This window comes from Salvelinus sp. IW2-2015, linkage group LG5, assembly GCF_002910315.2.
Source record: "Salvelinus sp. IW2-2015 linkage group LG5, ASM291031v2, whole genome shotgun sequence".
In the NCBI taxonomy this organism is placed as follows: Eukaryota; Metazoa; Chordata; class Actinopteri; order Salmoniformes; family Salmonidae; genus Salvelinus; species Salvelinus sp. IW2-2015.
The window spans coordinates 2,662,271-2,688,486 of NC_036844.1; the positions used below are offsets into that span (position 1 = coordinate 2,662,271).

The window sequence follows — 26,216 nt, forward strand, 5'->3', positions numbered from 1 at the left end:
ACTTTCGCAAAATAGTTTGCAAACGAAAATGAGTGTTTCTTATATACAGTTGAAGTCAGAAGTGTATATACACTTAGGTTGGAGTCATTAAAACTCGTTTTTCAACCACTCCACAAATTTCTTGTCAACAAACTATAGTTTTGGCAAATCGATTAGGACATCTACTTTGTGCATGACACAAGTCATTTTTCCAACAATTGTTTACAGACAGATTATTTCACTGTATCACAATTCCAGTGGGTCAGAAGTTTACATACACTAAGTTGACTGTGCCTTTAAACAGCTTGGAAAATTCCAGAAAATTATGTCATGGCTTTAGAAGCTTCTGATAGGCTAATTGACATAATTTGCGTCAATTGGAGGTGTATCTGTGGATGTAGTTCAAGGCCTACCTTCAAACTCAGTGCCTCTTTGCTTGATATCATGGGAAAAACAAAAGAAAACAGCCAAGTCCCCAGAAAAAAAAATTGTAGACCTCCACAAGTCTTGTTCATCCTTGGGAGCAATCTCCAAATGCCTGAAGGTACCACGTTCATATGTACCAACAATAGTATGCAAGTATAAACACCATGGGACCACGCAGATGTCATAGCACTCAGGAAGGAGACGCGTTCTGTCRCCTAGAGATGAACGTACTTTGGTGCGAAAAGTGCACTATATCCACAGTAAAATGAGTCCTATATCGACATAACCTGAAAGGCCTTTCAGCAAGGAGCAAGCCACTGCTCCAAAACTGTCATAAAAAGAGCCAGACTACAGTTTGCAACTGCACATGGGGACAAAGATCGTACTTTTTGGAGAAATATCCGCTGGTCTGATGAATGTTTTTTTTTAAACTGTTTGGCCATAACGACCATCGTTATGTTTGGAGGAAAAGGGGGGAGGCTTGCAAGCCGAAGAACACCATCCCAACCGTAAAGCACGTGGGTGGCAGCATCATGTTGTGGGGGTGCTTTGCTGCAGGAGGGACTGGTACACTTCACAAAATAAATGGCATCATGAGGTAGGAAATTTATGTGGATATATTGAAGCAACATCTCAAGACATCAGTCAGGAAGTTAAAGCTTGCTTGCAAATGGGTCTCCAAATGGACAATGACCCCAAGAATACTTCCAAAGTTGTGAGCAATGGCTTAAGGACAACAAAGTCAAGGTATTGGAGTAGAGGTCGACCGATTAATCGGAATGGCCGATTAATTAGGGCCGATTTCAAGTTTTCATAACAATCGGAAATCGGTATTTTTGGAGACCGATTTGGCCGATATTTTTTATTTTTTTACACCTTTATTTAATATTTATTTAACTAGGCAAGTCAATTAAGAATACATTCTTATTTTCAATGACGGCCTTCAATCTTGCAACCTTACAGTTAACTAGTCCAACGCTCTAACACCTGATTACATTGCACTCCCCTAGGAGCCTGCCTGTTACGTGAATGCAGTAGAAGCCAAGGTAAGTTGCTAGCTAGCATTAAACTTATCTTATAAAAACTATCAATCAATCTAAAATCACTAGTTAACTACACATGTTGATGATATTACTAGTTTATCTAGCGTGTCCTGCGTGCATATAATCGATGCGGTGCGTATCGTTGCACCAATGTGTACCTAACCATAAACATCAATGCCTTTCTTAAAATCAATACACAGAAGTATATATTTTAAACCTGCATATTTAGTTAAAGAAATCCAGGTTAGCAGGCAATATTAACCAGGTGAAATTGTGTCACTTCTTGCGTTCATTGCACGCAGAGTCAGTGTATATGCAACAGTTTGGGCCGCCTATTTGCCAGAATTTTACGTAATTATGACATAACATTGAAGGTTGTGCAATGTAACAGGAATATTTAGACTTATGGATGCCACCCGTTAGATAAATACGGAACGGTTCCGTATTTCACTGATAGAATAAACGTCTTGTTTTCGAGATGATACTTTCTGATACGACCTAAGGCTCGTATTTCTGTGTGTTATTATGTTACAACTAAGTCTATGATTTGATAGAGCAGTCTGACTGAGCGGTGGTAGGCAGCAGCAGGCTCGTAAGCATTCAATCAAACAGCAATTTCCTGCGTTTTGTCAAGAAGCTTTCGTGTGCTTCAAGCCTATCAACTCCCGAGATTAGGCTGGTGTAACCGATGTGAAATGGCTAGCTAGTTAGCGGGATGCGCGCTAATAGTGTTTCAAACGTCAAATTCCCCTTGCTCTGCATGGGTAACGCTGCTTCGAGGGTGGCTGTTGTRGTTGTGTTCCTGGTTCGAGCGCAGGTAGGAGCGAGGAGAGGGATGGAAGCTATACTGTTACACTGGCAATACTAAAGTCCTGTAAGAACATCCAATAGTCAAAGGTTAATGAAATACAAATGGTATAGAGAGAAATAGTCCTATAATTCCTATAATAACTACAACCTAAAACTTCTTACCTGGGAATATTGAAGACTCATGTTAAAAGGAACCACCAGCTTTCATATGTTCTGAGCAAGGAACTTAAACGTTAGCTTTCTTACATGGCACATATTGCACTTTTACTTTCTTCTCCAACACTTTGTTTTTGCATTATTTAAAAACCAAATTGAACATGTTTCATTATTTATTTCAGGCTAAATTTATTTTATTTATGTATTATATTAAGTTAAAATAAGTGTTCATTCAGTATTGTTGTAATTGTCATTATTACAAATAAATTGTAATAAATAAATAAAAATAAATAAACGGCATCGGCTTTTTTTAGTCCTCCAATAATCGGTATTGAAAAATCATAAATCGGTCGACCTCTATATTGGAGTGGCCATCACAAAGCCCTGACCTCAATCCTATAGAACATTTGTGGGCAGAACTGAAAAAGCGTTTGCGAACAAGGAGGCCTACAAACTTGACTCAGTTATACCAGCTCGGTCAGGAGGAATGGGCCAAAATTCACCCAACTTATTGTGGGAAGCTTGTGGAAGGCTACCCGTAACATTTGACCAAAGTTTAAATTGTTTAAGGCAATGCTACCAAACACTAATTGAGTGTAACTTCTGACCCACTGGGAATGTGATGAAAGAAATAAAAGCTGAAATAAATCACTACTATTATTCTGACATTTCACATTCTTAAAATAAAAGTGGTGATCATAAATGACCTAAGACAGGGAATTGTTACTCTGATTAAATGTCAGGAATTGTGAAAAACTGAGTTTAAATGTATTTGGCTAAGGTGTATGTAAACTTCCGACTTCAACTGTATGTTCAAGTAGTCATACCCGCTTTCAGTCTATTTACTTCCATTTCATGCCTAGTGAACACTTCCCAGGTAGTACGTCTACATTTCACTCTGTTTGGTGCCCAATAAACAAGACCCTGGTGAACATATACCATAAAAACAAGTCAAAAGATGTTTACCTCTGTCCATATGGCGGTGCTTGGTTATAGGCGGTGTTGGGGCGGCCGTAAAGGCCTGGTTGTCCGTAGCCCTTATCACCATAGCTCTGGTACTGGTGGCTCATACCGGGACTCATCCCCCCACCTCCACTGCTGCTCTGCATCATGTGACCTCCAGAGTTCCCGCCCGGACCCATGGGCGCTCCAAACACCTAGACGGGGAAACACAGGAAGTGAGGTAGTGGAAACAGTAAAGTGTTAGAGAAGAAGAAAAAGGCCATGTGACATCCCAGACTGTCTGCTTTACATATTAAACAATTAATGACTGTCATGTCATATATTGCAATACCATTGATGCGGATTCTGATAGTTATACACTCCATTCAGGCCTTGTGAGTTTTGGTGCACAGCTGCTATGTAGGCAACCTGGAACGTGGCAAAATATATTTGCTCTCCTTGATAAATTAAGTTTAAATAAATAGATTGACTGGTTGAAAGGAGGGGATGATAGAATGATGGATTAGAGACAGTTAAGAAGGATGGGTGAGAGAAAGGAAGGAGAGCCATGATTGGCTGGTTGTTACCTGGCTGTGCGAGGGATTGGTCACGCCCCAGACGGTAGTTACCACGGAGAGTGCTCCTGGCTGTTGATTGGTGCCTTGTTGCCAGGAGGCAGAGTCATACAGGAAGTTACCGTCACTAAGGAAGATAGAGCCAGGAAGCAAAGGCATTATGGGATGGATTCATGTACAGCAGTAGGGTGGATCTCAATAGTGAATGTGGCTTCCTCTCCATCTGCACTGAGATCGTGAAAGACCTGGGCCTTGTGCATCAAGCATGTCAGAATCCGGGTGCTGATTTAGGATCAGTTTTGTGTTTTAAATCAAAATGAATAAGATGGGGGGGGGGCTGATCCTAGATCGGCACTCATACTCTGAGACGCTCGATACATACAGACACTGGACAGGGGGAAGCAAATACCTGGTAGGTGGAAGTATACATACCATAGTACTCTCACCTATACAGTTCTTTTCAGATTAGTGCAGATAGAACGAACTTAGATTTCCAGATTGAAAGTTATGAAAAACTTTAGGAACCCCTGCATTAGACTATTTGTTTGTTGAAGAGGAAAACTAGTGGGAGTCTTTGTAAGAGTTGAATAACTTGTGCCACAGCACATACTCAAGAGGCACTTAAACAAAATTTCCATAACAACAACAAAGCAGTCACGTAGAAACTGGTAAGGGTAGCAATGCTGACAAGAGGCCCCTGAGTGTGTGTGTGTGTGTGTGTGTGGGACTGAGGTTACCCTCCACTCCCTCAACTGAAATCACAGGACGTGATCTCGCTGGTACAGGAAACCAGCGCTCCAGCGCCAGCAGCAGCCAATGAGTCTCAGAGCCCAGCCAATAGCGGGAGCGGTGAAAGCCAACCAGAAGACAACTAACGGTTTGTCTGAGGACAATGCACTCAGCACTTCCTCTCTGAGACATTCAGAGTGTGTGTGTGTGTGTGTGTACCTGTGCGGAGTGGGAGGCAGACCGGGTTTCATGGAGTTGAGGGGGTTCATCGGAGGAACGGGGGGGATCAATGAGACCCTGACAGGCAGCCTAAGAGAGAGAGAAGTATTGAAACGGTATGTTATGTGTTGTTGTGTTCTTGTTCTTTTCAATCGTGTAATTATTCATTATGCCATGTATTATCGTGTTCTTGTTATCAACAATATCATGTAAATAAAGCTGATCGAATCGACTCATCGCATTGAACTGAAGCAGTAACTTCACCACCTTTCATAGCCACACACACACACGCTTACCTTCCTCTCCCCTTTAGCTTCTGCTCTGTGTGTATCTCGGTCTGTCTGTTGGTCTGTGTGAGAGAGAGCGAAAGAGTTAGCCTATTACTGCCTGGCATAATGGTTCTCATAGAAGGGAGGGGCAGGCAGCAGGGTCTAAATTTAGCTCTTTGATTTCTACAGGAATTCAAGAGAACAGCAAATGAAGAGGCAGCCTTACACACCCTAATAGCCGGCTTTTGYGCCAAAAAAATATATGAAGAGCTGATAAATAAAATTGCCACCGCCAATTGCCAGGGAGAAGAAAATAAATCCCATTGCGAAAATAGATTTTTGCCTATTAATTGATTCAAATACCAGTCGATGTAGCGCGAGAGCTACTGCTACAGTTTGTTGCTGCTGTCGTGAAACGTGCTTTTATTAGCCCCATCATTGCGCAACAATTCTAAATCCAATCGCGTGTTAAAAACACTGATGGCCATGATTGAAAAGAGCTACTAGTTTTATTTCTCAACTGGTAATTGAAGCTCGCTTCCCATTTGCCATTCAAGTACTTAGGCAAAGGTAGGCAGGCAGGCTTCAGCTCATCACACAACACTTTGCAATGAGCTGGAGGAACTGGAGGAAGTATGCATTTTCAAAGCATACTTGTTTGAAACCTGAACGTTTTACTACATATTATGAGGCATGGRTTACCTCGCTTCACAAAGTAGCCTAGACAAAATACAACCAAACGTACAGGCAATTATTTTATAGGCTGGAGAATGCCATTGGAACCAGTAAAGCCTATTTCGCTCATGTTCTATTGGTTTTCAAAATCAAACTTCCATTGTCCAGTAGCCAAAGGCGCWATCCTAGTAATATTAGAAACCCATGCTAGTTGTCGCACCTTTAGAGCTCCCCTTTATCCAAATTTCTAAACAGATATTTWAATCTCAGTCTCATGAAACCGCTCGCATGGTGCGGTGCGCTTTTGACAATGTTTCCCGGCTAATTGCATTATGGAACTAACATTTATGCGTAGCCAATTTACTGCCTTGTGCCAACACTTGTGCACACTGCTGCGCTTATAATGTGAATAAATAATAGTTTATCAACATTTTAAGCTAAATGTTCTGATCTGTTGCATGAGCCTCATTGCTTCTTACGTTTGTTTTTGTTTTACTTAGCTCACTGGTTGTATGAATATGGGCTCTATCGTCCCACAACTGTCCAGTTTGTTTGAATGGGTCATTTCTTCCTCGCACAGAACAGCAAGCTAACCAATAGAATATATCCACGTTTCACCTATGGGGGATGGTAGGCCTACATTGACATCGGCTAGTGATTTTGCTGTTCCTTACTCTTGTTGGCTGAGGAAAAGTAAACGTGGAAAGATATTCTAATCTCTAAAATTGCGCAACAGAACTCGTTAAATGCGCAACATTTTACTCATAGAAACCCTGAAACACATACAAGCTCGTTAACTGCCGAGAGAGCAGGCTTTCAATACAATTTCCCCTTAATCAKCCTCTCCATCCCGATCTCTCTCTTTCGCAGTAAATTACGCTTAATCTCAGAGTAAACTCCTGTGAGGGAAAAATCCATAGTTGTGAATTTCCACGACACTCCGCTAATTGACAGGCTAAAGTGGCGGCAGGTAGCCTAGCAGTTAGAGCATTGGGACAGTAACGTGGATGTGGATTAAGGCAGCACCCCCGCACCTCTGATTCAGCSGGGCTGGGTTAAATGCGGAAGACACATTTCGGTTGAATGCATTCAGTTATGCAGACTAGATATCCCCTTTCCCCAATTTGTTGCCAACGTCAGTGTTACTCTCCTCACAGAATTGGGTCAGACACCCCGCAGATGGAGCAGTGTGTGTATATTAGCCTCGCTATTGTTATTTTACTGTTGCGCTTTAATTATGTAACGTTTTTTTAGGTATTTTCTTTAAACTGCATTGTTGGTTAAGGGCTTGTAAGTAAGCATTTCACTGTAAATTCCAAACCTGTTGTATACGATGCATGTGACAAATCATATTTGATTGTGTGGGGGGGGGGTATTATTTTTAATTAACCTTTATTGAACTAAGCAAGTCCYTTAAGAACAAATTCTTATTTACAATGACGGCCTAGGAACAGTGGGTTGACTGCATTTTTCAGGGGCAGAACAACAGATTTTTACCTTGTCAACTCGGGAATTCGATCTAGCAATCTTTCGGTTACTGGCCCAAKGCTCTAACCACTAGGCTACCTGCCGCCCTATGTAGAGTGAGTWACCAAACAGACACCTTCTATATCGATATTAGTTCCCTGGCCATTTCCGTGAAGGACCCAACATGAAGTTCATAGGAGCATGTTAAATTTGGTGACAAATTGAAAGCTAAGAGAATTTAAGAGAACAGCAAATGAGGAAGCTGCCTACGGACCTAAACTGAACGACATGGTAACCGAATTTGTGCAATTTAAAATTCGCTACAACTGGAAATCATAGTAAAACTACAGTTAAGTTCACAAGTTTGGACAGTAAAGAAAAGTATAGTTTAGTACAGTACAGCACAGAGTAAAGTAATGTATAGTTGAGTACACCAGAATGTACTTAACTATACTAGGGTTGTCGCGGACAAAAAAATKAAATATTGGTCGACCAAGAGTAGTCTGTTCTATCGACGAATCGAAATTTTAAAACGTATTTTTTCCATATATAGACACACCCTATGTGTRTTCACAGATACTGACATTAAAGGTTCTGCGTGGTCCATCCAATGTCTGCATTGGCCATGCAGCATTTATGGTGATATGGCCTCTACAGAAGTCAGGGTATACATACTTTTTACATTTCGCAGAGAAAAACAGAGCCGTTGTAAAGGAAGTTGTCAAGGAAGTGAGTTTGTGTTTATACAAGACCTCCCGCCCACCAATCATGTCAATGCGGAGCTATTCAGAGCCCTCTGCATTGTTACAAAATTTGAGAGGCACATGATGATGCGGTACGGAGCTCAATTTGGCCTCTGCCTGCCGTCAGAGGCTCCGCTATTTCGTCACACCATCCATATGGTGCCTCTGACCACATTTTCAGATCAAGCATAAATTGTCTCTTACGCTCCAGAAGTTGACGGTAATAGACTACACCTGGGGTCGGCAACCTTTTCCATTTGGAGTGCCAATTTTCTTTATCTACCAATCTGCGTGCCATTTATGATTTTCATATGCACATTCATTTATTTTAAAATAGTCTTCGTATCTCAAAATCATTGTCATGTAATTAATACTAAATATATCGGAATTAAAATTATACAAATCTAAAAGTAACTTCTATTGCTATTGCCAACTATGTCAAATAGCCTACAAAGCAAACAAATAAAGACATTGAAGCCTGCAGGTAGACAATATCCTGATAAAACAAATCACATTGGCTACGCATGGCCTGTCTGCAAAGAACATGAAACTATCAATTTGGTCCAGCCAGCTTATGCTAACAAACTTGCAACATTGTAGAAAATATTCTGGACCCTCAGTTTTCTGCACCACAGTGCTCCAGACAGACACAGCTGTATTTGAGCAAGGGATGAGAAGTATTCAAGTAGGCCTATTTTATGACATTTCCACCTGATCAGAGCATGACATTTTTTTCCCCTTTCAAAGGGAGTGGTTATCGAAAGGGAGAGAGCTCTAAAATATATTTCCAATAGGCTACATTGAGGAACTATTGTCATTCAATGGATGTAAAAACAGAGTTAATTTACTTGCTATTTGAGGTGAAGAAAAAATGACTTTGGAGAAACTCCACGGCTAATTTTCGGTGYCGAGTTAAGAAAATCAGAAATACAATACTATCAGATCCCCATCAAATGGGCACATTTATAAGCCTACATTTGCGCGCAGGCCAGGTAGCCTTACTTCTATGCGTAATCAGATGTGCGTCCTCCTTACTCAACATCGACAGGAGCGCTCAAAACAAAAACACAACGAATAAATTGACAACTTGTAAATGGAATGAAATAAACCAAAACTTGTTTCRCACAAGTGTAGCCTAGGTTGTGCGCTCTGCAAACAATGTGTCCACTACAACAATGAGAACTGTAAAAGACTAATAACTCCCCCCACCACATTCTGATTTAGCATTTTTGTCCCCCCCAGTTATCATTGAATGTGATACAAAACGAGGCAACAGTGTGCTTTAGACCATGCAGACGCCTCAGTGGCCAGGGAGGTTGTTTGGAGTGTTTATCCGACTGGATCCCAAAAAATATCTATACACACAAAAGTTGACACACCTACTCATTCAAGGAATTTTTTATTTATTTTTTACTATTTTCTACATTGTAGAACAATAGTGAAGACATCAAAACTATGAAATAACACATATGGAATAATGTAGTAACCCCCCCAAAAAAGTGTTAAACAAATCAAACTATATTATATATTTGAGATTTTTCAAAGTAGCCACCCTTTGACTTGATGACAGCTTTGCACACTCTTGGCATTCTCTCAACCAGCTTCATGAGGTAGTCACCTGGAATGCTTTTAAAAAGTTACATTTGTGGAATTTCTTTCCTTCTTAATGCGTTTGAGCCAATCAGTTGTGTTGTGACAAGGTAGGGTTGGTATAGGGTAGGGTTGGTATAGTAACCACGGTTATGTGAGCCATTTGGATCACCCCAATAAACTCAAAGAAAATGTCCTCACTGTCAACTGCGTTTATTTTCAGCAAACTTAATGTGTAAATATTTGTATGAACATAAGATTCAACAACTGAGACAAACTGAACAAGTTCCACAGACATGTGACAAACAGAAATGGAGTAATGTGTCCCTGAACAAGGGGGGGGGGGTCAAAATCAAAAGTATCTGGTGTGGCCACCAGCTGCATTAAGTACTGCAGTACATCTCCTTCTCATGGACTGCACCAGATTTGCCAGTTCTTGCTGGGAGATGTTATCCCACTCTTTCACCAAGGCACCTGCAAATTCCCGGACATTTCTGGGGGGAATGGCCCAAGCCCTCACCCTCCGATCCAACAGGTCCCAGACGTGCTCAATGGGATTGAGACCCGGGCTCTTCGCTGGCCATGGCAGAACACTGACATTCCTGTCTTGTAGGAAATCACGCACAGAACGAGCAGTATGGCTGGTGGCATTGTCATGCTGGAAGGTCATGTCAGGATGAGCCTGTAGGAAGGGTAACACATGAGGGAGGATGTCTTCCGTGTAATGCAGGGCGTTGAAATTGCCTACAATGACAACAAGCTCAGTCCGATGATGCTGTGACACACCGCCCCAGACCATGACGGACCCTCCACCTCGATCCCGCTCCAGAGTACAGGCCTCGCTGTAACGCTAATTCCTTCAACGATAAACACYAATCCAATCATCACCCCTGGTGAGACAAAACCGCGACTCGTCAGTGAAGAGCACTTTTTGCCATTCCTGTCTGGTCCAGCAACAGTGGGTTTGTGCCCATAGGCGACGTTGTTGCCTGTGATGTCTGGTGAGGGTTAGGGTCCAGCCACTCTCAGCCTATTGCGGACAATCTGAGCACTGATGGAGTGATTGTGCGTTCCTGGTGTAACTCGGGCAGTTGTTATTGCCATCCTGTACCTGTCCCGCAGCTGTGATGTTCGGCTGTACCGATCCTGTGCAGGTGTTGTTACACGTGGTCTGCCACTGCGAGAACGATCAGCTGTCCGTCCTGTCTCCCTGTAGTGCTGTTTTAGGCGTCTCACAGTACGGACAATGCAATTTATTGCCCTGGCCACATCTGCAGTCCTCATGCCTCCTTGCAGCATGCCTAAGGCACGTTCACGCAGATGAGCAGGGACCCTGCGCATCTTTCTTTGTGTGTTATTATATTATAATTAAATCTATGATTTGATAGAGCAGTCTGACTGAGCGGTGGTAGGCAGCAGCAGGCTCGTAAGCATTCATTCAAACAGCACTTTACTGCGTTTGCCAGCAGCTCTTTGCAATGCTTCAAGCATTGTGCTGTTTATGACTTCAAGCCTATCAACTCCCGAGATTAGGCTGGCAATACTAAAGTAACTATTAGAACATCCAATAGTCAAAGGTATATGAAATACAAATGGTATAGAGAGAAATAGTCCTATAATAACTACAACCTAAAACGTCTTACCTGGGAATATTGAAGACTCATGTTAAAAGGAACCTCCAGATTTCATATGTTCTGAGCAAGGAACTTAAACATTAGCTTTTTTACATGGCACACATTGCACTTTTAATTTCTTCTCCAACACTTTGTTTTTGCTTTATTTAAACCAAATTGAACATGTTTCATAATTTATTTTATTGATGTATTATATTAAGTTAAAATAAGTGTTCATTGTTCATTCAGTATTGTTGTAATTGTCATTATTACAAATATGTTGTTGTTTTTTTAACGGCAGATTATTCGGTATCCGTTTTTTTGGTCCCACCACGATACTCTTACATTCTGCAGGGGAAAGAACAAGAAAAAATAAACTTTGTAGGGTAATTAGCAGAGGACCCATGTGGGAAAGRCAGTCGGCAAGTTGTTAAGCAATTCACACCACACACAGAACAAGCCAGTCAGCAAGTTGGGGAAGGTAAATATAGTTGTTGCAGCAAGAGCCACCAATATATTAAAGGATGCACACGGAGTTGTAGTGTAACGCTAACGAAACACAAGCACGACAAACCACGGGCGGAAGGTACAGATCAACCGTGCGCAGCGAGTGGAGCGCTCAAGAAGAGGGGCTGGCCATGTGAGTATACTTCCATGCAAGATATTACACTTCCCAGTGACTTACCAAGCGTACTTCAGAAAGTTTGTACCTCAAACCATACGGACGTCCGCCAAGAAAATGAAAGAGAACGTGTGCCATGGGATCTATATGCTGCCAAACATACCCTTGTAAAACGGACTATCCTGCCGATCCTCGACGATGTCATTTACAAAATAGCCTCCAACACTACTCAYCAAATTGGACGCAGTCTATCACAGTGCCATCCGTTTTGTCACCAAAGCCACATATACTACCCATCACTGCGACCTGTATGCACTCGTTGGCTGGCKCTTGATTCATATTCGTCGCCAAACCCACTGGCTCCAGGTCATCTACAAGTCTTTGCTCGGTAAAGCCCCGACTTATCTCAGCTCACTGGTCAACATAGCAGCACCCACCACTAGCACGCTCTCCAGCAGGTATATTTCACAAAGCCAATTCCTCCGTTGGCCGCCTTTCCTTCCAGTTCTCTGCTGCCAATGACTGGAACTAATTGCAAAAATCACAGAAGCTGGAGACTCATATCTCTGTACATAGCCCATCTGTAAATAGCCCATCCCCATTTTGTTTTTATTTATTTGCTCCTTTGCACCCCAGTATCTCTACTTGCACATTCATCTTCTGCACATCTATCACTCCAGTGTTTAATTGCTAAATTGTAATTACTTTGCCACTAACGCCTATTTATTGCCTTACCTCCCTAATCTTACCTCATTTGCACACACTGTGTTATTGACTGTACGTTTGTTTATTCTACGTGTAACTCTGATGTTGTGTCGCACTGCTTTGCTTTATCTTGGCCAGGTCGCAGTTGTAAATGAGAACTTGTTCTCAACTGGCCRACCTGGTTAAATAAAGGTGAAATAAAAAATTAAATATATAGGAGTTGACCCCAGCCGTGACACAYGTGTACACGGGAGTAAATCTGTAAATCCTCACCTCGGGTGTATCACTCCGCCGTGGAGTGATACCAATATATTGGAGTAATCCAACAGTGAAACATAAGTTCTGTATTTGGTAAAAGACCAAGTCCATATTATGGCAAGAACAGCTCAAATAAGCAAAGAGAAACGACAGTCCATTATTAATTTAAGACATGAAGGTCAGTCAATGCGGAACATTTCAAGAACTGTGCAGTCGCAAAAACCATCAAACGCTTTGATGAAACTTGCTCTAATGAGGACCGTAACCCTAACCCTAATGAAGACCGCCACAGGAAAGGAAGACCCAGAGTTACCACTGCTGCAGAGGATAAGTTCATTAGAGTTACCAGCCTCAGAAATTGCAGCCCAAATAGAGTTCAAGTAACAGACACATCAACATAAACTGTCCAGAGGAGACTGCGTGAAATCAGGCCTTCATGGTCAAATTGCTGAAAAGAAACCACTACTAAAAGGACACCAATAATAAGAAGACTTGCTTGGGGCAAGAAACATGAGKAATGGACATTAGACCGGTGGAAATCTGTCCTTTGGTCTGACGAGTCCAAATGTTAGATTTTTGGTTCCAACCGCCGTGTCATTGAGTCGCAGAGTAGGTGAACAAATGATCTCCACGTGTTGTTCCCACCGTGAATCACGGTGGAAGAGGTGTGAGAGTGCTTTGCTGGTGACACTGATTTATTTAGAATTCAAGGCACTCTTAACCTCTTTCAGCTAGGGGGCAGAATTTTTATGTTTGGAAAAATAACGTTCCCAAGGTAAACTGACTATTTCTCAGGTGCAGATGCTAGAATATGCATATAATTGACAGATTAGGATAGAAAACACTCTACAGTTTCCAAAACTGTCAAAACATTGTCTGTGAATATAACAGAACTGATTTTGCAGGCGAAAACCTGAGGAAATCCAACCCGGAAGTGCTTTTTATTTGGAAAAATCCCTGTTCCGTTGCCTGCCCCTCCTCCATTTAAAAGGGGTATCAACCAGATTCCTTTTACAATGGCTTCCTCAGGCTGTGACCAGGCTTTAGACATAGTTTCAAGCTTTAATTTTGAAAAATGAGCGAGATTTTTCAAAACACGTCAGGTGTCCTTTGATTAGTTCCTGCTCGCGACAGATGTAGCTCGACATTTTCTTTCTCTGTAGTATTGAATAGGTTACCGTCCGGTTGAAATATTATCGATTATGTATGTTAAAAACAACCTGAGAATTGATTATAAAAAACCTTTGACATGTTTCTACGAACATTACGGATACTTTTTGGAATTTGTGTCTGCCCTTCAGGACCGGAACGAGCCTGTGGTTTTCTGAACATAACGCGCCAAACCAAATGGCGGTTTTTGGTTATAAAACTAATCTTTATCGAACAAAAATAACATTTATTGTGTAACTGGGCGTCTCGTGAGTACAAACATCCGAAGATTATCAAAGGTAAGCGATTAATTTTATTGCTTTTCTGACTTTCGTTACCAAGCTAATTTAAGGCTAGCTGTTCTTAGTGTTTTGTCTAGTGATTGATAAACTCACAAACGCTTGGATTGCTTTCGCTGTAAAGCATATTTTCAAAATATGACACGATAGGTGGATTAACAACAAGCTAAGCTGTGTTTTGGTATATTTCACTTGTGATTTCATGATTATAAATATATTTTTTATTTTTTATTTGGCGCTCTGCAGTTTAGCGGTTGTTGTTGATAATTGATCCCGGTAACGGGATCCGTGCATCAAGAAGTTTTAAACAGCATGGCTWCCATAGCATTCTATAGCGAAACACCATTCCAACTGGTTTGCGCTTAGTGGGACTATCATTTGATTTTCAACCGGATAATGACCCAACACACCTCCAGGCTGTGTAAGAACTATTTGACCTAGAAGGAGAGTGATGGAGTGCTGCATCAGATGACCTGGCCTCTCAATCACCCGACCTCAACCCAATTGTGCTGGTTTGGGATGAGTTGGACCGCAAAGTGAAGTAAAAGCAGCCCAAAAGTGCTCAGCATAAGTGGGAACTCCTTCAAGAATGTTGGGAAAGTATTCCAGGTGAAGTAAGTGTATGTATATTAGTGATGCACCGATATGACATTTTTTGCTGATACCGATATTTTCCTTGCCCCCCCCAAAATTATACCGATAACCAATATTTAACATTTTTGCGACCTTTTAAGCATTCTAGTACAATTAAATAGTTAACACACACACAGGCGCAGCGGTCTAAGGCACTACATCTCAGTGAAAGAGGTGTCATTACAGTCCCTGGTTCGAATCCAGGCTGTATCACATCTGGACGTGATTGGGAGTCCTATAGGGCGGCGCACAATTTGCCCAGCGTCGTCGGGGCCTTCATTGTAAATAAGAATTTGTTCTTAACCGACTTGCCTAGTTAAATAAAGGTTACACACACACTACCAGTAAAACATAATCAAAACCCATCTTTCACTAACTTGCTCTGCTGTTTCGTTGTTCATATGTTCAGTCGTTTAATTCTTAACCAGGATTTCTTTGGAACGCCGTTTGGATCTTTGCATGTCAACAAAGACACACATCAAATAACATAATGTGACGTGTCAAAAAAGTTTCTTGACCGATCAGGACCTGAATATGACTGCAAGTCACATAATACCAGTAAAACATACTGTTAGACTTCAGTGCAGCTTTTGACATTATTGATCATAGTCTGCTGCTGGAAAAAATGTATGTGTTATGGCTTTACACCCCCTGCTATAATGTGAATAAATAGTTACATGTCTAACAGAACACAGAGGGTGTCCTTTAATGGAAGTCTATCAAATATAATCCTGTTCGAATCAGGAATTCCCCCGGGTTGCTGTGTAGGCCTCTTGCTTTTTACTAACGACATGCCACTGACTGAGTAAAGCCAGAGTGTCTATGTATGCAGATGACTCAACACTATACACGTCAGCTACTACAGCGACTGAAATGACTGCAACACCCAACAAAGAGCTGCAGTTAGTTTCAGAGTGGGTGGCAAGGAACAAGTTAGCCATAAACATTTATACAATGCTTTTAGTTGTAGTTGGAACAAAACACTCGCTAAACCTTAACCCTCAACTAAATCTTGTAATAAATAAAATGTGGAAATTGAGCAAGTTGAAATGACTAAACTGCTTGGAGTAACACTAGATTGTAAACTGTCACAGTCAAAACATATTGATGCAGTAGTAGCTAAGATGGGGAGAAGTCTGTCTATAATAAAGCGATGCTCTGCCTTRTTAACAAAGCTATCATCAAGGCAGGTCCTACAGGCCCTAGTTGTCGCACCTTGACTACTGTTCAGTCGTGTGGTCAGGTGCCACAAAAAAAAGACTAAGGAAAATTGCAATTGGCTCAGAACAGGGCAGCACGGCTGGCCCTTGGACGTACACAGAGAGCTAATATTAATAATATACATGTACATTTCTCCTGGCTGAAAGTGGAGGAGAGATTGACTTCATCACTACTTTTATTTATGAGAGGTATTGACATGTTGAATGCACCGAGCTGTCTGTCTAAACTACTGGCACAAGGCTCYGACACCCATGCATACCCCACAAGACATGCCACAAGAGGTCTCTTCACAGTCCCCAAGTCCAGAACAGACTATGGGAGGCACACAGTACTATATAGAGCCATGACTACATGGAACTCTATTCCAGATTAAGTAACTGACACAAGCAGTAAAATTAGATTTWAAAAAACACCTTATGGAACAGCATGGACTGTGAAGCAACACAAACATTGGCACAGACATGCGCACACACACACACGGATTTAGTACTGTAGATATGTGGTAGTGGTGGAGTAGGGGCCTGAGGGCACAGTGTTGTGAAATCTGTGAATGTAGGCAGCAGCTAATGGGGGATCTATAATAAATACAAATAGTTTAACGCGATTCATACATTTTCTTKCGTAGTTATTACACAGCCACTCGTATTTCATATGTCACAATGATTCATCGATACGTWTGCTATGATGCTGGTAAAGTTCTCTCGCACCTACAGTGCTGGTCATAAAGAAAGCTAGCTAGCTCATGGATGCAAACAATGTTCTTCCACAAAAACATAGCAAAACAACATAATCTGTTTCAGTAGCTATAGTTACCTAGCTAACTACATAGCTTGGTGTCATCTAAAATAACCCTAATTTATAAGACAGTTCTTATTTGATYAARGGTGGTCGGACCCATCTATATGAAGCTTGCCACAAGTATTAGCCACAATAGTGGACTTTTCGGTTAGCCTTCAAAATAAAAGTATGGCATAATTCTACTATTTGTAATAATTTGCGTCACTGTCAATGACATACTTTTATTTTGAAGGCAAACCGCAAAATCCACTGTTGTGTCTAATCCTTATTGTGGCTAGCTTCACAATACATAACCCGGTCCGGTCGAGCCTCACTAGCCAGATGAAGCAAGCTGGCTGCTTATAACTTTAACTTTGGGCAACGGGTTTAAGTAGCTGGCTAYCTGTTCAATTTCAATAGGCTAACAACAAGTAGAAACCWAGCTAATATTTACTCACAAGGATTCCTAAATCATTGCTAAGTATAATGAAAATGACTGCAGTTTCTACTGGTCATTGTTTTCAGGCTGGTTGTACTGGTGCTAGCTAGGTACCAAGCTAAAGCTAGCTACCCCAGAAGTTGCGGTCGAACAAATAATGCTTTATTACCAACGCAGTATTGTAAACACATCGTCCGTGGCTGTTTGCAGACATTTTTGTACAGCTTTTACAGTGCTACTGTATCATTTGACACGAAAGACCCAAACGGCATTCCATAGTATGTATGTCGTGAAGCMAATAGCAGTGCCGCTATTACTGTGTAACTCTGGTAAGGCAACATCTGAAAAATAGTGCACTTGGTAGTGTATACCGGTCCTCGACCAGTCGGCGAAAGACAACATCACCCACGACAGAGAACGGTTGACTGTCAAGGGCAATAAATCCCATTATCTTGGCGTTAATGGACTTCGCCTTTGAGTTGCCTCGCTGAAATGTTCTTACTCTTTGAAATGACTGCTCAACGTGTTGACTGCTCGATCCACACAGCAAACATCATGGGCTAGGCTAGGAATGCAGTGTTGCACGTGTACGTCATGTACCTACGTTATATAGMTATGCACTGTAGCTTTGACATCGGTTTTTAACATCGGTCCGATACCGATGTTGGCATTTTTAGCTAATGTCGGCCGATTCCGATATGTTCACCGATATATCGTGCATCCCTAATAAATAAAATATACACACTTTTGTACTTATATAAAAAATAATGTCCCCCCCCACTTCAAAAACCAAAGTTGTGCCCCAGATTGAAWGCATTAACAGAAATTATGGTAATCAAACAAACATTGTTGATTACAAGTGGGAATTCATGGTAAATGTACTACTGCTGATACTGGTGTGCCATCCCTTRGGCCTCCGCAATGGATTAGTCCACTGAGACAGGTGTCAATCAAGACAWTTTTTTTTGCAACTGCTCTGACTAAAGAAATTCTCGGTCAACCAACAGCCTAATGACCAAACAATCGACTAAATGGGGTCAGCCCTAAACTATACGTTACTGTACACTACTGTTCAGTATTGTGTTATGCTGTACTTTGATGTCCAAATTTGTGAATCAGACATCTACGATTGTTTCAGATTTGGTCTGGACCAACCAAATTGGGTCTTTTTTAGGGGCAGAGCTCATTAAAATAATAGCCAGTTTGTAGTAGAACACCCAAATATACTAAGGAAGATATTGCATATTTCTACCTTGTGTACATATTTAGGGTACATCACCACGAAGAGAATTACATTCATATCAATAATGATGTATTTGTGTGTCGTACAGATCAGGGACCCATGATGAAATTCCATTACCACAAATTCCATTACTGTAGTTCAATAATCAAGAGAGATCAAGAGAGAGTCAATGTGTCATGTCATAGCCGACACCCCATTCTTACTGCAGACATTGAAACTTAKCCGCTAAATATCTACTACGAATTATTAAAAGATGTTACTTTTTTTTACGTGGACACAAAATGTATTTGACCGAAATTCCAGTAAATGTTTAACATTTTCAATTTAAAAAAATGGTTAAGTGTACTTCTGCATAGAGTTGAACTTTTAAATCAATGTTTGTTTGGCACACATTTTAAGTAAAAAATTTAAAAAAAACGGAGTCTCAGAGCAATTACGCTACCATGGAATTGCCCCCCTTCAACCTTGTGTCAGTGCGCTTGTGAGGGAATAGTAGCTCAGACTGTTCCAGTGCTGTGATGAACAGAACACACTGTTCCCTCTCCTTCCCCCTCTCCTCGCACTACCATCTCTCCCAGACCAAAACACCACCTGACTGTCCAACCACTACCTCGTTTTCCCTCTTACATAGACAACGCGTGTGCCTCCGTCAGCTGCGTCACTGCTTTCTGAGGGGGTTTTGCATGGAGACAGAACAGCTACGTGTGTCAGAGGGAGTCCCACCCACATTTCTGACTCACTGACCGAGCCGCACACACAGGTTTCAATATCTATAATATCCTGTCTATGTCACTCAGTGAGAGTAGAGCTACTAGCAGCAGTAAGTCCTCCATACACAATTCATTCACTTGTCAGGAGAATTTAAAATTGTGTATCTTAATAATGTCATTACGTATCTATGMGTATGCAGCCGGTGGAAAGGCAATCAGAAATGACCTCAGAACACTGTCAGGAACCTGGTTAGCAAGATTTACCACCCAAAACCACTCCCTTACCCGGGATAAATAACTGAGAAAAATCGGTCAATTCTAATAAATTATGTGAACAGCATGAGGTCAAATGGAATGGAAAAGTTATTGTATGCAATGTTTAAATGTAGCTTTTCTTCTGCCTTCTCTCTACGTGATGAATCATCAACACTCAGGGTGGGGACAGACAGCCCATCTCAGTATGGAGCACAGTTCACAATTCATGTAGACCCATCATCTCATCATGGTAACTTTGTGACAGTTAGGCCTATGCTACTGTCATGACTAGAGGTCGACCGATTATGATTTTTCAACGCCGATACTGATACCGATTATTGGAGGACCAAAAAAGCCGATACCGATTAAATCGTCCGATCAATTTTTTGTTGTTGTTGTTGTTGTAGTAATGACAATTACAACAATACTGAATGAACACTTATTTTAACTTAATATAATACATCAATAAAATCAATTTAGCCTCAAATAAATAATGAAACATGTTCAATTGGGTTTAAATAATGCAAAAACAAAGTGTTGGTGAAGAAAGTAAAAGTGCAATATGTGCCATGTAAGAAAGCTAACGTTTAAGTTCCTTGCTCAGAACATGAGAACATATGAAAGCTGGTGGTTCCTTTTAACATGAGTTCAATATTCCCAGGTAGGACAGTTTTAGGTTGTAGTTATTATAGGACTGATTTTCTCTCTATACCGTTTGTATTTCATAACCTTTGACTATTGGATGTTTCTTATAGGCACTTCTAGTATTGCCAGTGTAACAGTATAGCTTCGTCCCTCTCCTCGCTCCTACCTGGGCTCGAACCAGAACACAATCGAACAAACAGCCACGCCTCGAAGCAGCGTTACCCATGGCAGAGCAAGGGGAACAACTTTCTCAAGTCTCAGAGCGAGTGACGTTTGAAACGCTATTAGCGCGCACGCCCGCTAACCTAGCTACGCCTTTCACATCGGTTACACCAGCCTAATCTCGGGAGTTGATAGGCTTGAAATCAAAAACAGTCTAATGCTTGAGCATTGCGAAAGCTGCTGGCAAAAGCACTAAAGTGCTGTTTTGAATGAATGCCGTAGAGCCTGCTGCTGCCTACCATCGCTCAGACTGCTCTATCAAATCATAGACTTAATTATAACACACAGAATACGAGCCTTAGGTCATTAAATAATGGTTCAAATCCGGAAACTATCATCTCGAAACAAAACGTTTATTTCTTTCAGTGAAATTACGGAACCGTTCCGTATTTTATCTAACAGGTGGGCATCTTAAGTCTAAATATTCCTTTTACATTGCTCAAACTTCAATGTTATGTCATACATTGACGTAAAAGTCTGGCAAATTAGTTCTCGCAATGAGCCAGGCAGCCAACTGTTGCATATACCACTGACTCTGCGTGCAATGAACGCAGAGACGTGACACAATTTCACCAGGTTAATATTGCCTGCTAACCTGGATTTCTTTTAGCTAAATATACAGGTTTAAAAATATATACTTCTGTGTATTGATTTTTAAGAAAGGCATTGATTTTTAGGTACTACATTGGAGCAACGACAGTCCTTTTTTCGCGAATGCGCCACCGCATCGATTATATGCAACGCAGGACACGCTAGATAATCTAGTAATATCATAACCATGTGTAGTTTAACTAGTGATTATGATTGTTTTTTATTAAGATATTTATGCTTGGTAGCAATCTAACTTGGCTTCTTAAACTGCATTCGGTAACAGGCAGGCGGTTAGAGCTTTGGACTAGTTAACCGTAAGGTTGCAAGATTGAATCCCTGAGCTGACAAGGTAAAAATCTGTCGTTCTGCCCTGAACGAGGCAGTTAACCACCGTTCCTAGGCCGTCATTGAAAATAGCATGGTTTCTTAACTGACTTGCTAGTTAAATAAAGGTGTGTGTGTATATACAGTGGGGAAACAAGTATTTGAGACACTGCCCGATTTTGCAGGTTTTCCTACTAAAAGCATGTAGAGGTCTGGTAATTTTTTATCATAGGTACACTTCAACTGTGAGAGATGGAATCTAAAAAAAATCCAGAAAATCACATTGTATGATTTTAAGTAATTAATTTGCATTTTTATTGCATGACATAAGTATTTGATCACCTACCAACCAGTAAGAATTCCGGTCTCACAGACTGTTAGTTTTCTTCTAAGAAGCCCTCCTGTTCTCCACTCATTACCTGTATTAATGCACCTGTTTGAACTCGTTACCTGTATAAAGACGCCTGTCCAAACACTCAAACAGACTCCAACCTCTCCACAATGGAAGGACCAGAGAGCTGTGTAAGGACATAGGGATAAAATTGTAGACCTGCACAAGCTGGGATGGCTACAGGACAACTAGGCAAGCAGCTTGTGAGAAGGAACAACTGTTGGCGCAATTATTAGAAAATGGAAAGAAGTTAAAGATGACGGTCAATCACCTCGGTCTGGGGCTCCATGCAAGTCTACCTCGTGGGGCATCAATGATCATGAGGAAGGTGAGGGATCAGCCCAGACCTACACGCTGGACCTGACAATGACCTGAAGAGAGCTGGGACCACAGTCTAAAGAAAACCATTAGTAACCACTCGGCCGTCATGGATTAAAATCCTGCAGCACACGCAAGTCCCCTGCTTCAAGCCAGCGATGTTCCAGCCCGTCTGAAGTTTGCCAATGACCATCTGGATGATCCAGAGGAGAATGGGAGAAGTCATGTGGTCTGATGAGACAAAAATAGAGCTTTTTGGTCTAAACTCCACTCGCCGTGTTTGGAGGAAGAAGAAGATGAGTACAACCCCAAGAACACCATCCCAACCGTGAAGCGTGGAGGTGGAAAACATCATTCTTTGGGGATGCTTTTCTGCAAGGGACAGGACGACTGCACCGTATTGAGGGGAGGATGGATAGGGCCATGTATCGCGAGATCTTGGCCAACAACCTCCTTCCCTCAGTAAGAGCATTGAAGATGGTCGTGGCTGGGTCTTCCAGCATGACAACGACCCGAACACACAGCCAGGGAAACTAAGGATGTGCTCGTAAGAAGCATCTCAAGGTCCTGGAGTGGCCTAGCCAGTCTCCAGCCCTGAACCCAATAGAAACCTTTGGAGGGAGCTGAAAGTCCGTATTGCCCAGCGACAGCCCCGAAACCTGAGGATCTGGAGAAGGTCTGGTATGGAGGAGTGGGCAAAATCCCTGCTGCATGTGTGGCAAACTGGTCGAAGAACTACAGGAAACGTATGATCTCTATAATTGCAAACAAGGGTTTCTGTACCAAATATTAAGTTCTGCTTTTCTGATACATAAGTTTATTGATGTCATCACATAAAATGCAAATGAATTACTTAAATCATACAATGTGATTTTCTGGATTTTTTTTTAGATTCCGTCTCTCACGTTTGAAGTGTACCTATGATAAAAATGACAGACCTCTACATGCTTTGTAAGTAGGAAAACCTGCAAAATCGGCAGTGTATCAAATACTTGTTCTCCCCGCTGTATATTGTTTGTTTATGCATTTCTGTGATTATCTAGTTAGTAATAAATGATTAAGACAATTGATGTATGGATGATTCATAGCAAAGACTGGGTTCGTGCAGATAACCAACAACTTCGACGTTTGGAATGAGACTAACGTGAGGTAAAGAATGATTCATTAATTAGAAGACTAATTGGTCAGATATTTTAATATCTGAAAAGCTATYTTAGGAAAATTATAACTTTGTAATCTGAAGATTTTCCTTGGTGCCCCGACTTCCTGGTTAATTACATTTACATGATTAGTTTCATCACGCAATAATAATTACAGAGAATTGATTTGATAAAATAAATCTTCACTTTAAATGATGCCAAAGACACGACAATAATATAAAGACCGAATGCGCGTCTTTACACATCTATATCTGGCTTTCAGGGGTCACCTTATTTTTTTATTGTAAATTGCTTTTTTATTTATTGCAGCTGCAGTTTTAAAACAGCCCATCACTCAAATATTGTTGCTTTAAATCAGTGCACGACCGTGCACTCTGTCTCCATCAATGCCACTCAAATTGCATCCAAAATAGATCATCCTCTTCAAGATTGATAGGCACGGTCATATATAAAAAAGATGTCCTAGCTTCTTTCAAGTAATAAATTCAATGCAGTACTAGCCTTATATTTAGCCAATGAATTATGGGTTATACATAATAAGCCTCCGTCTCTTGCGCAACACGGATGCAACCGTGCTCTGCTTGCCTCTCCTTAGCTCTTAGAGTCTCATGCAGGAAAAGCAACACGAGAATAGCTTGCTGGACATTATTTTCTTTGCATTTCTTATACCAAAAGACTATTTGAAGAGGGACACCAGCCCTTGTTTTGCTAAATACAGCAGCCAACAGAACTCACAGGTCGTCTGAAAGAGCAAACGCGCGATGGTGGTCGGCTATAGCAGTTATTTATTCAAACCCAAAACCATTCAATCTTCACGAAGTGAAAGCCTTCTGCATCTAATTCAAGTCCTATATTATTCAAGCATGTCATGAGATTATCTTCACCAATGTTGAAASCGAGGAAAGAATGACGCAAAACTAGAAAGGAAAGGAGGTAGGCTAATAACATTAGGGAGAAATATGGAGGAGAAAAAAACAAAACAGCAGTCAAAAGTTTTGGAACACATACTCATTTAAGGGTTTTTCTTTATTTTTACTATTTTCTACATTGTAGAACAATAGTGATTACATCAAACACTCTTAAATAACACATATGGAATTATTTAGTAACCAAAAAAAGTGTTAAACAAATCAAAATGTATTTTATGAGATTCTTCAAAGTAGCCACCCTTTGCCTTGATGACAGCTTTGCTCACTCTCTCACTGTGCAGTCCAACTCATCCCAAAACAGCTCAAGACATACCCTTGAATGAGTAGTTGTGTCCAAACTGTTGACTGGTACAATATATACACACACAGCATTCGGAAAGTGTTCAAACCCCTTGACTTTTTCCACTTTGTAACGTCTACTACTAACAAGGCCGGGTTATTCTAAAATTGATCAAATTAGCCCCCCCCCCCCTACACACAATACCCCATAATGACAAAGCAAAAAGCGGTTTAGAAATTTTGCACAATTTATTGAAAAAAAAGAATTTTTCCATAAGTATTCAAGACCCTTTACTCAGTACTTTGTTGAAGCACATTTGGCAGCAATTGCAGCTTTGAGTCTTCTTGGTATGACGCTACACTAGCCTTGGCACACCTGTTTTTGGGGAGTTTCTCCCATCGTTCTCTGCAGATCCTCTCAAGCTCTGTCAGGTTGGATGGGGCGCATCGCTGCACAGCTATTTTCAGGTCTCTCCAGAGATGTTTGATCGGGTTCAAGTCCGGGCTCTAGCTGGGCCATTCAGAGACTTGTCCCGAAGCCACTCCTGCGTTGTCTTGGCTGTGTGCTTAGGGTCGTTGTTCTGTTGGAAGGTGAACCATCGCCCCAGTCTGAGGTCCTGAGCGCTCTGGAGCAGGTTTGTCAAGCAGCTCTCTGTACTTTGTTCGGTTCATTTTTCCCTTGATCCTGACTAGTCTCCCAGTCCCTGCCACTGAAAAACATCCCCACCGCATGATGCTGCCACCATGCTTCACCGTAGGGATGGTACCAGGTTTCCTCCAGATGTGACGCTTGGCATTCAGGCCAAAGAGTTCAATCTTGGTTTCATCAGGCCAGAAAATCTTGTTTCTCATGGTCTGAGAGTCTTTTAGGTGCCTTTTGGCAAACTTCAAGCAGGCTGTCATGTACCTTTTACTTTAGGAGTGGCTTCCGTCTSGCCACTCTGCCATAAAGGCCTAATTGGTGGAGTGCTGCAGAGATGGTTGACCTCCTGGAAGTTTCTCCCAGCTCCACAGAGGAACTCTGGAGCTCTGTCAGAGTGACCATCATCTTCTTGGTCATCTCCCTGACCAAGGCCCTTCTCCCCCGATTGCTCAGTTTGGCCAGCTCTAGGAAGAGTCTTGGTGGTTCCAAACTTCATCCATTTAAGAATGATGGAGGCCACTGTATTTTTAGGGACCTTCAATGCTGCAGAAATGCTTTGGTACCCTTCCCCAGATCTGTGCCTCGACACAATCCTGTCTTGGAGCTCTATGGACAAATCCTTCAACCTCATGGCTTGGTTTTTACTCTGACATGCACTGTCAACTGTGGGATCTTATTTAGATAGGCACACACCTATCCAAATCAAGTCTAGTCAATTGAATTTACCACAGCGGGACTCCAATCAAGTTGTAGAAACATCTCAAGGATGATCAATGAAAAAAGAATGCACCGGAGCTGAATGTCAAGTCTCATAGCAAAGGGTCTGAATACTTATGTAAATAAGACATTTGTTTATTTTTAATACATTTGCAAAACAATATAAAAACCTGATTTTGCTTTGTCATTATGGGGTACTGTGTGTCGATTCATGAGGAACACATTTCATTTAATCCATTTTAGAACACGGCCGTAACGTAACAAAAAAAATATCATTTTTACAGCTGTTTGAAGCTGGTGGACCAAAAACGATAAGTAACTTTTGTTTTGGTCCAGCAGCTTCAAAAAACTATATTATTTGTTATTGAAAAGATGTTTCACAGCAATTTAGATGGTATGATTCCCTACACTATTCACTACTTGTTTCTCACATTGACTGAAATTGAGCGA

The 26,216-nt window shown here is 41.3% G+C and overlaps 1 protein-coding gene across 13 annotated transcripts in view; it reads right to left on the reverse strand.

Moving 5' to 3' along the window:
- LOC111963790 (zinc finger MIZ domain-containing protein 2) overlaps positions 1 to 26,216 on the reverse strand; it is a 42,306-nt gene that overhangs the window by 13,566 nt on the left and 2,524 nt on the right. For 12 of the 13 annotated variants that reach the window (XM_023987314.2, XM_070443526.1, XM_070443525.1 and 9 more), the window contains exons 2-5: positions 5,176 to 5,228; positions 4,880 to 4,969; positions 3,944 to 4,058; positions 3,381 to 3,571 (exon numbers count right to left, since the gene is read on the reverse strand). In XM_023987314.2, coding sequence (XP_023843082.1) covers positions 3,381 to 3,571; positions 3,944 to 4,058; positions 4,880 to 4,929 — 356 coding nt within the window. In that variant the 5' untranslated portion in view covers positions 4,930 to 4,969; positions 5,176 to 5,228. Of the gene's footprint in view, positions 1 to 3,380; positions 3,572 to 3,943; positions 4,059 to 4,879; positions 4,970 to 5,175; positions 5,229 to 26,216 lie in introns of those variants that run through there. The other variant, XM_070443528.1, reaches the window with a different exon arrangement.